Here is a 14,885-nt window from a genome sequence, read left to right on the forward strand (position 1 = left end):
GGACAAACACAATCACACTCACACCTATGGGCAATTTAGAGTTTTCAATCCACCTGACTCGCGTTTTTCAAATGTGGGGAAACCCAGCGAACATGGGCAGGACAACACAGAAAGGGCCGGGCTGCTGTGAGGCAACATTGCTAACCACTGAGCCACTGTGCCGCGCAGTAGGAATGTGTGTGTATTATTCAGATAGAGCATCTCACCTGTGCAGTGAAGAAGGCCGGAGTGAGGGAGCCGGAGGGCAGTGCTGGGCTGTTGAGGGCGATGGAGCCGATGTCGCTCCCTGCAAGCAGCAGAGAGGGGGCGGAGATCTCCAGAGCTTTGGGCTTTTTGCTTTTTGGTGGGAGTCCATCTCCTTGCATACTACTACTACTACTTCTACCGCTGCTGCTGCCCCTCTTCTCAGGCGGCTGCAGAGCTCGCTCCCTGTGCCCAGAGGAGAGGTTGAGGGGCTGAGCGCCCTGGTCAGAGTCCTCCTCCTCCTCGGCCGCAGGGCTCCAGCTCCGCCCGGCCTGGGGGGCTTGGGTGTGGGGGGAGGACGGGGAGCGGGAAAGAGGGGGGAGTTTGGACGGCCTGGAGGAGACGTAGGACTCGGGCTTGACGGAGAGAGGGGAGGTCCTCTCGTTGGCGTTGGTGCCGAAGCGGATGACGGAGCGCGGCTCCTCCTGGCGCTCTCGCAGGGCGCGCAGCAGCTCGGGCTGGTTATGCAGGGAGCTGATGCTGAAGGAGGAGTAGAGGCCCGAGCGGAGGTAGTCGTTCCGACACGCCTGCGCCCCCAGGGCTGCCAGGCTCCTCCTCTGGGCCTCTTCCTCTTCTTCCTCTTCCTCCTCCTCCTCTACCTCCAGCTCAGGGGCCTCTCCTTCCTGGAGGGGCAACCTGCCGGACGCCAGGCCCATCTCCACCGCCTGGGGGTCCATTTTCAGGATCTCAGGGAAGGACACAAACTTATAGACGAACTTCTGGCCAATCACCTTCTTGATGATGTTCTGTAACACAGGAGAGTGGGATTAGTGATTAATCCCACTTCAGGGTGCGACAAAAGAACTCTGACACCATTTTCCTTCATATTTAGGTTACCTTGAATAACTTTAGGTTAAACAAAACTGTTTGTATCTATAAAATAATAATAATAACACAACCCATATTGATTATCACAAGGATATTTTGGTTTGACTGCATTTCTGGCAATAAGGCAGTACGCCTTGTCAATCTGTCCAACCAAGTCAAAATGCCCCACTGAAAAAAACAGTTGTGTGTTTGAGTGCTACATCACCACCGTAGCTCTACTGTTGGTTTGGTGTGAAAAGAGGAAGTGGAAGTATCTGCCGGTGGAGATTGTGGGTTTAAAAAGAAGAACAACAAAGAACTTGTCCTGGTACTACACTGCCTTAAAATGCCTTCAGGTCCCATCAGTTGCAACAGCTCTAACTAGACGGATTACAGTATCCAACTGCTTTGTCAAATTAGTCAACTACTTCTGAGCACTACACATTACATTCCCTAGATGTTTGTCACGTAAACAGATTGGGGATGAGTGGACCCACCTTGTCATAGTAGTAGCGCAGCGCTCTGCTCAGCTTGTCGTAGTTCATGTTGGTCTTGTTCTTGCGCAATCCCCACAGCTTGGCCACCTCCTCTGACTTGAGGAGCTTGAACTCCCCGTCTGTGGACGTCCAGCAGATCAAGTGCTTGTGACTCTGGTCCAGCAGCAACTGCAGCAGGAACTGCCACAAGGTAATGGCACTGTCCATACCTGGAACACGACATGCGGATGACATCATCAACATGAGACTGTGATTACATTGGCAGAGCACTCACGTTTGGTTCAGTTGGTCCAGAGAATCTCTGCTTATTTTTGAAAACTGAGGATTCATGTCTGAGGTTTTTCTCCTGTGGCCTTTTGCTTTTTCAAGGAGACTACTTTCTAGACTACATTGAGGTTTTTTATTCAAGTTACTATTAATACCTTGATGACCATGAGACATGGGTGGGTGACAAAATGGAACATCACTCAGTGACTTCAGCTAAAACAGACACAGCAGCGTCGTAACTACCTACACATACACCATGGCAACCTGCCAAAAGCTACAACCACAGAATTAGCACAAAAGTCAGAATCAGACTGCCGAAACTCAAACGGAAACAAACTGAGTAGCCCTTTACATTCTCCTACACTCATTGCTTTGTATTACTGTGTTAGAGCTGTGTAATAATAGCTAATAAAACACAGCTAGTGTGCTTGTGGAGAATGTTTTGGGCAAGAGGAGCTGAAGTTTCACCTCCATTAAACATCTTTTCTTTTTCTTTTTTTCACGATCTCTGTCGCTCCAGTGTGCTTTACACCACGCAGACTATATTAGGTTACTGGCTGAAGAGGTAGTGGCCTATTTGAGCTGTAACATGTGGTGTAAGGAAGAGTAGACCGGTGATGAATAGAACAGTGTGTGTTGAGGAGTGAAGTGTAATGTAGCAGCGGCGGCGGCAGCAGCAGAAGAAGAAAAAAAATATAAGGAGGAACAACAGCTCAAGCCAGAAATATGCTGCGGTTCAACCTGGCCCTCTCTCCACAGGAAGTATGACGGGCCCAGGGTGGGTTATTCCTTTAATAGAGGAATGTGCAGCCTCGCAGCTCCTGTCTGCCTGCTAGAAGCACACACTTTAACCAGGGCGGCTGTTTCTGTCACTTCAGGGTGGAACAAACATTGATTTACCTGATTGGATTGTCTTCTTCTATTCTTTCCTGTGAGATGTGAAGAGTGATGGGTGACTGATGCTGAATTAATCTGACTGGCCATTCAACTCTATATCTCTCTTTCAACACAGAGAGAGAGAGAGAGAGAGAGAGCGAGAGAGAGAAAGGGAGGGCTGAACCCGTTTCCGACACAAGCTATCCCTTGAGTTTTCTATCTGCCATGTGAAACTACAAAGCTGTCAAACTCAGGACTTCCTCCTATTCTACTTTCAAGGACAAATGGCGAGGAGAGGGGACCCCACAGTAGGGGAACGTTTCCCCAAATCCTGCCACACTTCCGACAAAAATCCCAGTGGGAGGGGGTCAAAAGATCAAATCATTGTCTCCTTTCCCCCCGCTCCACCCCGTTAACCCACTCCTGAAACCACCAGACAGTTTGGCTTTGAAACATTTGTAGTAAACGTTGCCAGTCTAGCGCCCCCCCAGTTGACAGGTCTACAATTAGGCCAATGTGACACACAAACTATATTAATCCTGTAATAACTTTTGCAGGGGATACTGTAAATAGCACAGTGAAACTTTAACATATCATGCAGCTGCTACAGGCACGAAGAAAATGTATAATAAGTAAAAACAGAGGAGATAAAAAAAAAAGACAAAGTACCATAATGCCACTATAAATGAATTGCTCAGTACAGACACATTATACCTCCCTCTAGGAATATTATAATGATACTATTAAGAGAAAAATGCCATCACCATTGAGGACTGCACACGCGCTGTAACTCCCTATAGGAATATCGCAGGAATATTGTGGTGGTTTTTCGTCAGGGATGCGGAGTCTGTTGCAGATGCTCGGATTGAAAAGTCAAGCTGCGCACAAAGCCGTCCAGTGTGTTGGTTTGAACGGAAACTCCTAATGAGATTAGATGGTGTGTGCAGACATTACTTAGCCATGACTAAATCTGCTCTCTTCCTGTTCGCAGACGGTGGAAAATTCAACAGGGCCAATAAGAAAAGCATCTCTTTAAAAAAAAAAAAAAAAGTGCCTCGGCTTTATGTTTTTTTTTTTTTTTTTTGTCTTGCTCTGCCTTTGTTTGTTTGCCTCTTTGCCACTTCACAATGTTGGGTGCTGGTAGCGCTTTTGTTTATGTAGCCTATTATCTAGTGTCTAAGTTGAAGTACGGCTTCTCTACAGAGGTCTGGATCTCTATTTCATTTCTGCCCCACTGACTCATTTTCAAGATGTTGCTCGGACCGGAAGACGGTAGAAATGCGTGTGTGTGTGTGTGTGCGTGCGTGCGTGTGTGTGTGTGTAGGACTCAGACAAAACACAATCTACGTCTCAATACTTGCGTAAAACTGGGAAAACACGGTCAATCCGATGCCTTGAACTTCAGGGCAAAGCGCAGGCCCATTATTCACAGACTTGGTGTTATTCATATAAAGTGCGGATGCGGTATAGGCTACAAAACAATCACGCATTATTTCACTTTACCCTCAAGTAAATCTACGAGCCATCATTTTTACCAAAGTGCCGTTCCTAGAAAGATGTATTGTTTTATTCTACGTTACCTGCCGTTCTCTCGGTCGTTCTCGCCTTGAAACTTTATGGTGAAATTCGTATGATTCCTTGTTTTTCCATGCTTACTTCTCGTCTACACAGTTGTGCTGGACTGAAATAGGATCCTGGGCTTTTTCTTTTTCTGAGCAGGAAGTTGGAGCAGGCAGACACAGAGCCGGCTGACTTCCTCTCCCCTACGATTCCCCAGGCGGTTTGCCGTCTGTGTAAACACACTTTTCCTCCCCTCCTCTTCTTCTCTCCCTGCCTGCCTGCCTGCCCGCTGATGGCCAGCATTACTCTGTTATAGCACGCATGGTAATATAGGAGCTGCTCTAGCCCCTCTGACTGACTGACATCATCACTCCGCTCGGAGGTGCGCTGCCTTCACGCGCCCCTCGGAAGCTCGCCGACTCCCGCGGTCAGATGTCGCAAATAAGATTCGTTGAAGCGTTTTATTACCTTGTAACACAAGTATTTTTGGTAGCTGTACATTTGTCGTTTTTTTTTTTTGGAAGGCATGCTTTAATTGATCTATTAGATAAATGTAGTTGTATATGTGTGACAAATACTAATATATAATAATGGAATAAATAACTTTTTACCACCAGTTGACATGACGTACATGTTCTACCTAAACGGCACATCTCGGCACCTTGGGTATAAGTAAATTCCGATTTTCCCAGTTGATTTATTAACTACTTCCTTCATGTGTGTTTGACTCACAATAGTGGTATTCAGCACGTGAAGGCAACAACTGTCTACCGCTAGGAGGCGCGTTTATTCGGGGTTGTACATGCCCACGTCTCTGTCTCTCTCTCTCTCTCTCTCTCTCACACACACACACACACACTCTCTCTCTCTCTCTCTCTCTCTCTCTCTCTCTCTCAGACTGTGTAATTCCCTTTGAAACCATTTGCCATGTTCTAACCTGTTATCCTAAAATAGCCTGCACAAGGTCTTATGGTTTGTAAGCAGCAGGTTTTAGAATTCCTACAGGCCTGCACAGCGTGCTACATTCAGGGCCTATGGGAAAGACGGTAGACACGAGCTTCCCACTTAAAAAATAGACTGCTGTTGATAATATAATAAGCTACTTCCATGCTGTTGATGTCAACTTTCATGTCGTAAATACTGCTCGAAAATGCATTTCTCGCCAGCTTGCAGGTTGTAAATACTACTTGAAATTGTTTGGCAGTGGATTTCTTTGATTTAGGCCACTGGATTAATGTCACCAACAAGGAAATAACCTGCAGCCAAGTGTAGTGAAGTGTAGGCTAAAACAAACAGCATGAACGATTTCCATTTTGTGATCATAATTCTTAAAATACCAGGACAGGGCACAACCGCTTGCTGGATTTTGTCGCGGCTTCAAACGCGTGAGCACTTCGTCGCCTTCTCTGCGTTTTCTACGGTTATTTTCATACCACGTGAATGCAACAGTCTGTGCATAAGTCTGTGACCCCTGTATTCAGTCAGTGACCCCCAGAGGTGTGACATCAGCAAGGTATACTGAGGCGTGGCTCCCCAGCAATGCGCCTGATTGGCGGCTGAACTTTGGGTGTTTGAATGTGGTACCTTGGAGAGCGGCGGGGAATGCTCACTCAGCACCGAGTCCCGCTGCAGCGCAATGCCTCGTTTTACCGTGCACATCGAGATGAGTGGCTGGCAGTGCCCTGTCGAGACACCGCCAACAGCATCCAGTGGCTTGGATACGAGGCTCTCAAGCGTTACGTGAAGAACAAACCAGACAACGGGGGCATCGCAGCTGTGAAGGACATCCGTTTTGTTGTGCGCAGGTGCCAGGGTTTGGGTTTGTTGGACGCGGACGACACCATCGACGATGTTCTGGAGGATAATGACTTTGTCGAGCTTGGTAATGACCTCATGCATGAAAACATACATTGAGTTTATCCATTGCATTTGTGGGGATAGTGTAGATGTTTTACCACTAGCTGTGCGTAATTGTGCGTAATTGTGCGCGGAGAGTCACTAAACGCCCCGGGAACACGAAGCATAAAATATAATCTTATTAACTACCACTATAAGTTTTATGAGACTTTTGTGCAATGTTTATTATTATCCTCTATTTCCAGCTATTGAAGGGGACACCATGTCTCCTGACTTCATCCCCTGCCAGCCTGGAGTTTCTCATCTGTATCCCTTTTATTATAGTTGTTAGGTATTTGTGTCATATACAAACTGCAGTGGGTAGTATCTAATTAAATGAATTAAGTCAATTTATCACTTTGGTAATGTTTATACACCACTGTTCAATAGTGGTTAACATTGGCTTCTGAAAGGATAAACTAAATCTAAGTGTTAATATGTTTCATTCAAGTCATGCCAATACTGTATTTTGCTGAGTATTATCCTTAATCTGTGTCAAATAGTACAGCAGCATATAAAGAACCTGCAGATGTAAGTATAACAGATTTCTAACATTGTCTTTTCAAACTGGAACATATTTGTATTCCAACTTTGTGTAACACACGTCTGCCTGCAGTATCTTTCCTTGGATGGCAACAGCCTGACATCGACAGATCTGGTCAATCTAGGCAGAGGACTCTACAAGATAAAGGTAATGATCAACACATTCTATTTGTTGTCATGGCTGGCTGGCCTACGCTAATCTTTGACTTAACATGACCATCCCCTTTACCAAAATTTCCAGCTGACTCCGGTGGCAGAAAGCAAAGTTGTGCAATCCAGAGAGCTTTTGGACACCATTGTCAAAGAAAACAAAGGTTAAGATAAATTTAAGAGTAATATTTACCCTTTACAAACATTACAATGGCCCATCTGTGGGGTAATATATTGATCTCAGTGTTATTTATGTATCTCAGAACTCAGTTTAACTTTGGTCTCAAATTCAATTCTCTGTCTCTGTATCTCTGTCTTTCTCCAGTTGTCTATGGAATCACAACAGGCTTTGGCAAATTTGCCCGAACTGTCATTCCTGTCAGCAAACTCAAGTACAGACTATATCTCTCTTTCTTTTCAACTGTATATTTTCTGTTTAGAGAATGAGGCATTTATTTGCTGATTACATGTACTTTCTGACCCACAGGGAGCTGCAGGAAAACCTGGTGCGGTCACACTCAGCAGGTACTTTCCCACAGTCAATGATCTCTGTAACGCTCAATCTTTATTTCCTCTAACTGCACATCAGGCTAGATTTGAACAACTGATATACACAGAGTGTTCCTGACAAAGCGTTAAGGGTTTTGCTGTGTTTATGTCAATGCTGTGGTGTGTAGGTGTGGGGAACCCGCTCAGTCCAGAGAGAACCCGCATGCTGCTGGCTCTGAGGATCAATGTTCTGGCCAAAGGGCACAGTGGAATCGCTCTGGAAACTCTGCATGCCATGATCCAGGCCTTCAATGGTAACCCTCAGTTGGCCCCAGCATCAACCTCACCTTACCTTAGTTGACCTGGTTTATCAGCTTCAGCTGACTGGAACGCTGCTGATAACTTTCTTCAGGGATCAGTACAGTGGGGTGGGGGTGGGGTTAGGGTTAGGGGGGATTCTCACATATTCTCATATATTCTCATATGTCTGATCTTCATCTCTAACTTATTTTGCCCTTGCAGCATCTTGCCTCTCCTTTGTCCCAGAGAAGGGAACAGTGGGTGCTAGTGGAGACCTGGCCCCCCTCTCTCACCTGGCCCTGGGGCTGATGGGAGAGGGTAAAATGACGCCAAATATGTAAGATCTTTAAGAGAACTGTCACAATAACAATTCCATGGGTGGACAATAACACCTTGCACAATGCCACAGAAATTTGCCTGGTGCTTATAAGAGTGATAGGTTGCAAGGTCCATTAGGAAAACATGTTTGCTTTTTGATGACCCTTGACCTTTTACATGTTTTTCTCTCCTTTCATCTCTGGCCAGGTCCTGGAGGCACATGGACTGAAGCCTATATCACTGAGGCCTAAAGAGGTAATACTTTAAAAACCAGCTGTTCTCTCTTATGCTTGATTGGCCCGAGCTGGACAAACCTGCCCAGGACTCACTGGGAATGTACTCACTGTACTTGCATTGGCTTTTTCAGGCACAGAATTTAGAATAACAAGTGCAGTGTTAGCGTTTTACATTGTAAATCTACAACATACACTAGATCATAGACACCGCCGTCACATGCGCTTAACAAAGCAGCCGGCATTCTCCAAATAGCTGCTGGAACTGGAAAATGCTCTGCCCTGTCACAGCTCCATCTCCCCCGTCTGTCTCCCCCCCCGCAGGGCCTTGCTCTGATCAACGGCACCCAGATGATCACCTCTCTGGGGGCGGAGGCTGTGGAGCGAGCCCAGGCCATCGCCCGGCAGGCTGACATCATCGCTGCTCTCACCCTGGAGGTGCTGAAGGGAACCACCAAGGCCTTCGACAGCGGTGAGCAGCAGGATGATTTACCTCCAACACGATGACTTAAGACTGTCATGACTCACTGATCTGTCCCGTCCTCCCTTGTTTTCTGTTCTCCTCCTGTACAGACATCCACACACTGCGGCCCCACCCAGGACAGATAGAGGTGGCCTTGCGCTTCCGCTCCTTACTGGACTCCGATCATCATCCTTCGCAGATAGCAGGTCAGTGGGCAGATCCAACTTTACATAATAATCATACATACTTAATTGTTATTATACGCAAGTATCATAGACACTTTCAGTTATATTATGCCTGCAACGCACCCTCAATAATTTAGTATTTAATTTGAGTCATCTGGTGTGTGTGTGTGTGTGTGTGTGTGTGTGTGTGTGCGCGTGTGTGTTCCCAGAGAGCCACCGGTTCTGTGATAGAGTCCAGGATGCCTACACCATGCGGTGCTGTCCTCAGGTAACCTCATGTGATCTGTCCCAGATGAATGACAGTCCTCAAGCACAGTTCTCCACAATCTTTACATTATTGGTCAGTATGCTTAAATATTATTCAGCCGTTCTCAGCATTGTCTTCCCTCTCCATCTACAGGTTCACGGTGTTGCCAATGACACAATAAAATTTGTCCAGAATATCATCAATACAGAAATCAACAGTGCCACTGACAACCCTGTATCCTTCTCTACAGCAAGTGTTATACTGCAGTAGTTGTGCTATTGTAACACAGAATCCAGGTGTGATACTTGTGTCTCTGCACACTGTCGTTGTAATTGGGTTCAAATACAAATTCTTGGTTCTGCCACATATTTGATGTTGGGTTTTGTGCAGCTCAGCAGTAATTATTTTCTTAATGGCTATGGAAGATGGTGTTTGCTGAGAGAGGAGAGACTATTTCAGGAGGGAATTTCCATGGAGAATACCCAGCTAAGGTATATACAACAGCTCTTTGTACGATGTTTTTGACTTTCTAAAGTAAAAGGAATCTTTTTGGTATTTTACGTAGATTTTGTTCTTCTCTCTCACTTCTTTAATTGCCCTGTCCTCTGTTCAGGCTCTGGACTTCTTAGCCATTGGAGTACATGAGCTGGCCTCTATCAGTGAGAGGAGGATCGAGAGGCTGTGTAACCCCTCGCTGAGCGAGCTGCCTGCCTTCCTCGTCAACGAGGGAGGACTCAACTCAGGCTTCATGATTGCCCACTGCACCGCTGCTGCCTTGGGTTGGTGTGCAAAGTCTTCAATGCTTCAACACATATCACTCCCATTCATGTGTTAATACATACCTGAGCAGAAAACATTCATTCCAAAATGAGATAGCATGAGATAAAATAAGATTTAAAAAAATGACATTTGCTCTTATAAAATGATTGCTAGCATGAGCAAAAGTAGAGCACATTATCGGTTGATATTAAATTTAAAAGACATTTTAAGACCAAAAGTAGATATACCCTCAAAATAAAATGTGTTTGAAATATTGACTAATGAATTTCAGGTAGCAGTTTTTTCCTGATATATAGTGTTTTGGAATAATCTCTTCATTCGATCATTGTGTTTATCTGTACTTATGTCCTTTGTTGCTCTGTTAATCACTTTGTGATTAACCTGTTTGTTGAAATTCCTTTACATATATTTGACTGCGATAACTTGACTCAAATCACCTGTTTTGTACTGTTTCTAGTTTCAGAGAATAAAGTTCTGTGCCACCCGTCTTCAGTGGACTCCTTGTCCACCAGTGCAGCCACAGAGGACCATGTGTCCATGGGAGGCTGGGCAGCCAGGAAGGCCCTGAGGGTGGTGGAGCATGTGGAGCAAGGTGAGACCTTTTTTTTTTTTTTTTTTTTTTTAATATATGGAGTGTTTAGTTGAATTATAAACATTAAAGAGTTCTGTACACTACACCTTTATAATGTCAGGGTTACTGCCACAGGGCTTACAGTAATTGCTAGCCACAAATATGGGCATCAAAATGATAAATAATTTAACAGGTCGCAGTGATTAGGTTTTAAATGTGTAATTAAATCAGTTATGGTTTTGTAATGTAGGCAGGACTCCAGTGAAGTTATTTTCTTGGGCACAAAATAAATAACTGTGGGTCGACAAAATAACAGAAACACCACATGAAAAATTACTAACTTTGGAGTATTAACTGAATCACAATTACAAATGCTGCATCACATGTAAGTTATATTAGCATGAGACAACAAACAGCTTTCCAAAGAGGCTAAATAGTTGGTTCCTGAATTGCAGGTGCATCAGTCACAAAAACTACAAAATGTTTTAATATGGCAAGGGGAACAGTGTTGAAAATCATGACATTGTATGCCAAACATGGATAAAACTGCATCAGAAAACAGTAAATTAGTTAGTAAATTATTATGCATTTTGCCAAATCTAATTGATGTTGTCTGATCAGTTCTTGCTATAGAACTGCTGGCAGCCTGCCAGGGCATTGAGTTCCTCCGCCCACTTCGTACCACCACACCATTGGAGAAGGTCTATGACCTTGTGCGCAGCGTGGTCAAGTAAGTCAAACAGATGTGGCCAAGGTACACACATTTCAGTCCCCTGAAATGATGTACAGGATAGTTAATATTTAGCCACTGTTCCACTTCTGCCTTTCTCTTTCTCTCTTCTCTGCCATTGACAGACCGTGGATTAAGGATAGATTCATGTCTCCTGATATTGAGGCTGTTCATCGTCTCCTACTTGACCAGAAGGCAAGTGCCAATTCTTTTTTTCCCCCTTTGAATATTTTATTTTGAGCTTTTTCCAATGTATAAGCATACAGGAATGCAATAAAAAAAGATGTTAAAAGACCAAAAACAGAACACATAGACACCCTCCACACACTCCCACCTCGCCACCCCAACACAAACATACTTACAAACAAAATGTCAGATTACAGTATATAAGATGGATGACTGTTGTCCATTCATGCCAGATCCGTGACAGATAGTCCGTGTCAACAGTGTCCATAGCTGCCCAATAGAATGTCCACCGGATCTAAAATTGTACCAGAAGTCAGAGGAAACCACACACAGTCAAGATCAGGGGATGATCAGTGAATGAGCAATGATAAATAAATGCAAAGTAGATTAGATCGTGATAAACAAATTAAATGTACAATGGAGCATACTCATCAGGGAACATACACATCAACACAAAGCTATGGTAAATAGTTACTGTGACTGTCAAAATGTGTCCATATTATCAGTGTACATGCATCTGCAAACTCCATAAGAATACACTGCAATAAAAAAATGAAATTGAAAATAATGATTTTTTTTTTTAGATGACTATGTTTTTATGTTATCTTCCATCTCAGGTGTGGAACGTGGCCAAGCCTTACATTGACAAGTATCAGACAGAGTACATCCCCGAGTCCCGTCCGATCTCCCCGACTGCCTTCTCTCTGGAGTCCCCAGCGTCGCCGAGGAAGCGAGTCCGTCATGAGTGAATCCCATCCTCTGTTTCCAAAATATGTTCTTCATGATAACTATGACCAAACATGTCATTTATTAAGACTTTCATGGTTTTCATTAAGAAATGACGATTCACTCAAAAATCTTTGTAAAAGGTTCCATGTTATTTTGACCCTCATAGAAACTAAATTTTGATCTCTTTTATTAAAGTTTTTGACCACTGAGAACATGCATGACTGCTGTATTTATCTAAACTTTTGTTGGCTTTTTAAAATGTGCCAACTTAACATTTTAAATGCCTTATTACTACCTCAGCCATTGTACCATTTTCATATCAAATCTTTGTTAATGATAACACAAACATTACTCTGATTACATGTACTCTGGCGTAATTGTGTGAAATCATTCATGATTGCCATCGAAATAATGCCAATTTAAACAACACAACAATAAAACTTTTTAAAGCTGCATTCTATTATCATTTACATGGTGATGAACAATTGGTAATAACAATTTTTTGCTGAGTTTCTATGACCCTATAGCGCTATAATATCACTATAATATTCCTATAGGGGCTTAGAGCATGTTTGTGATGCTCAGTAGTGAGTTTACTGTGTTGTACTTTAATCTATTCATTATTATTATTATTCACTATAATATTATAGTGATATAATGTAAATTTCCCATAGGAAACCCAAAGTGACACAGGATCACGACTCAATTACACTCAATTATTTCCCTTGTGTGGTGGTAAGTGGTATATTTTTATATACCACTTATTTCATTAAAAAGACACAAATTATATTGTATTGTTTCTAATTAGGACACAACGCTAAAATCTTACGTTTTAGACTTTGTATTTTTTGTAATTAGGAAGAAAAAGCTCCATGCACACTGCCTTGCACTTTTATTGCTTTCAGCCTCAGGCCCTTTTTGTGTTGAATAATCCTAAGGGCTTTGTACACGCAGAAACAATTTTGGTATTCATTTTTAAGAAAACATGAAAATGAGACCAGTTTGACCTAAATATCACAAGAAAGTGAAAGCCAAAGCAGATATAAAGTAATCACTTTATTTCGATAAACAGAGCTTTGTTTGGTAAATGCAAACAAGAAGAAAATCAGGCTGCTGTGATGCGTCCAGTGCAGTAGTGCAGTGGGAAGGTAGAGGGAAGGTGCAGCCTGCTCCCCACCTGCATGCAACCTGCCTGCAACACTGGCTAGACATCCTGATGAAACAGGAAGCAGCCTTGTGTGTTTTATTTTATTTGCTCGCTCTATTTTTATTTAACCTTTATTTACCCAGGGCAGGTTGGCTGAGCTAGCATGCTGTTTTTCAGCAATGTCCTGCAAGTCTTCCCCTGCCAGTACACAGCCGCTCCATCACCAAGACTTCTACCAGGCCTCGTCATGGCAACACACACTAACTGGGATTCTACTGGATAGACTGCTGCACCTGTCAGGACATTTCTCTCTGCAGTCAAAACCTGTAAAACATGTATTCAACTTTGTGGGGAACCTCCGGCAGAAAATTTGCATCATCCCAACTTTTATGTGCAGCCTGTTCAATTCAGTGGTAAGTAATGATTATTTCTACTTACTACTGAATAAACTGATAAAAAAAGGCTGGGAAGGTCACGGGATCCAAGCTGGTCAGGAAGATATGAGGAAACGATGAGGAAAGACTGCTGGCAAAACTGCTGGTGATTATGGACGCCTCCCACCCCCTCCATGACATGATAGCCAGGCAAAAGAGCACCTTTAGCAACAGACTAATTCAACCCCGGTGTGTAAAGGAGCGATACAGGAGATCATTCCTGCCAGGTGCCATCAGACTGTACAATTCATCTGCCTTTGCCAGGCCTGGTGACATTACACTGTCTGTGGACTAACTTTTATTATTTTAACTTGTCAAGTATTTATATCTTTATTTATTCATCTAGTCAGTTGCTTTTTAGCCAACATAGCCTCTCGTGTTCTTATCTGTTGTGTTTTAATGTATTTTGTCATCTGTGTGTCTTGGCTGCTATGACGACTCAATTTCCCTCCTGGGATCAATACATTTTTCTATCTATCTATCTATCTATCTATCTATCTATCTATTTATCTATTTATCTATCTATCTATCTAGTATGAATGATAATTATTATTAAATAATGAAATACAATTATTAACCATAATATTGGATCTTATATGAATATTGGGGGTATACGTTTCCCCCAGTGTGTATTATGGTTATGGCCCTGGACTGAAACGACCAAGGCCTTTAGCTAATCCTCTCAATTTTCTTCCTTGCTGTGCGACCAGATCCTGAATCAGCAAACCTGCTCAGAGGGAGGCACAGCACAGCAGGAAGCTATTTGATATAGATGTGGAGCTGATGTAGCTGACTGACTGTGTTTCAAGAGGTTTAACTAAACATCAGCTGATCTGACCAGACACTCTTGATAAAAATCTTGTCTGACTGGAGGCTGAATCTCATGTGGTGATGGCCTCCAATTCTAACTTCTAACAGCATGCAACTTTGTACATGTTAACTTTCAACAGCAATACTGCATCAGGAATAGGCCTGTCATTGTCAGTGATGCAGAGGTAAAATAAAAATTCATACATCTTAACAACCCACCCTTATTATTTAGTATCAGTACTTGTGTGTACCATCAGAAAAAATGTAAAATTAAAATGTAAAAAAGAAATAATAAAAAAAATGCGCAAAAAAAGTCTGTGATCACAATCAGGCATAATCTACATATATAATTTTAGTAATATTTTTTAATATTATTCATACTTGACTTTCTCACGTCACTTATATCAGTCCAATACTACTACTA

The 14,885-nt window shown here is 43.2% G+C and overlaps 2 protein-coding genes across 2 annotated transcripts; one reads left to right on the forward strand and one right to left on the reverse strand.

The window, feature by feature from the left end:
• Window positions 1-206: 206 nt before the first annotated feature.
• On the reverse strand, window positions 207-4,606 carry LOC139643867 (ETS domain-containing protein Elk-3-like; the record flags this gene model as incomplete). The annotated part of the gene is made up of 3 exons (XM_071519151.1): window positions 4,271-4,606; window positions 1,548-1,756; window positions 207-989 (listed from the first exon to the last, which is right to left on the reverse strand). Coding segments are annotated over exons 2-3 (990 nt in total), but the record flags the coding sequence as incomplete, so codon positions are not given.
• Window positions 4,607-5,886: 1,280 nt separating this feature from the next.
• On the forward strand, window positions 5,887-12,411 carry LOC139643869 (histidine ammonia-lyase-like). Its single transcript, XM_071519154.1, is given in 22 exon segments — window positions 5,887-5,905; window positions 5,908-6,132; window positions 6,353-6,413; window positions 6,650-6,677; window positions 6,763-6,837; window positions 6,931-7,003; window positions 7,165-7,231; window positions 7,327-7,364; window positions 7,517-7,642; window positions 7,851-7,949; window positions 7,952-7,965; window positions 8,154-8,201; window positions 8,504-8,651; window positions 8,753-8,848; window positions 9,037-9,095; window positions 9,228-9,308; window positions 9,500-9,565; window positions 9,688-9,853; window positions 10,312-10,446; window positions 11,047-11,155; window positions 11,281-11,350; window positions 11,959-12,411. Coding segments are annotated over 22 exon segments (1,935 nt in total). The 3' UTR covers window positions 12,091-12,411.
• Window positions 12,412-14,885: the final 2,474 nt, after the last annotated feature.

This window comes from Centroberyx affinis, unplaced genomic scaffold, assembly GCF_046629955.1.
Source record: "Centroberyx affinis isolate AG114_WGS23_722 - 3 ecotype Tasmania unplaced genomic scaffold, CSIRO-AGI_Caff_v1 ptg000664l_1, whole genome shotgun sequence".
Taxonomy (NCBI): domain Eukaryota; kingdom Metazoa; phylum Chordata; class Actinopteri; order Beryciformes; family Berycidae; genus Centroberyx; species Centroberyx affinis.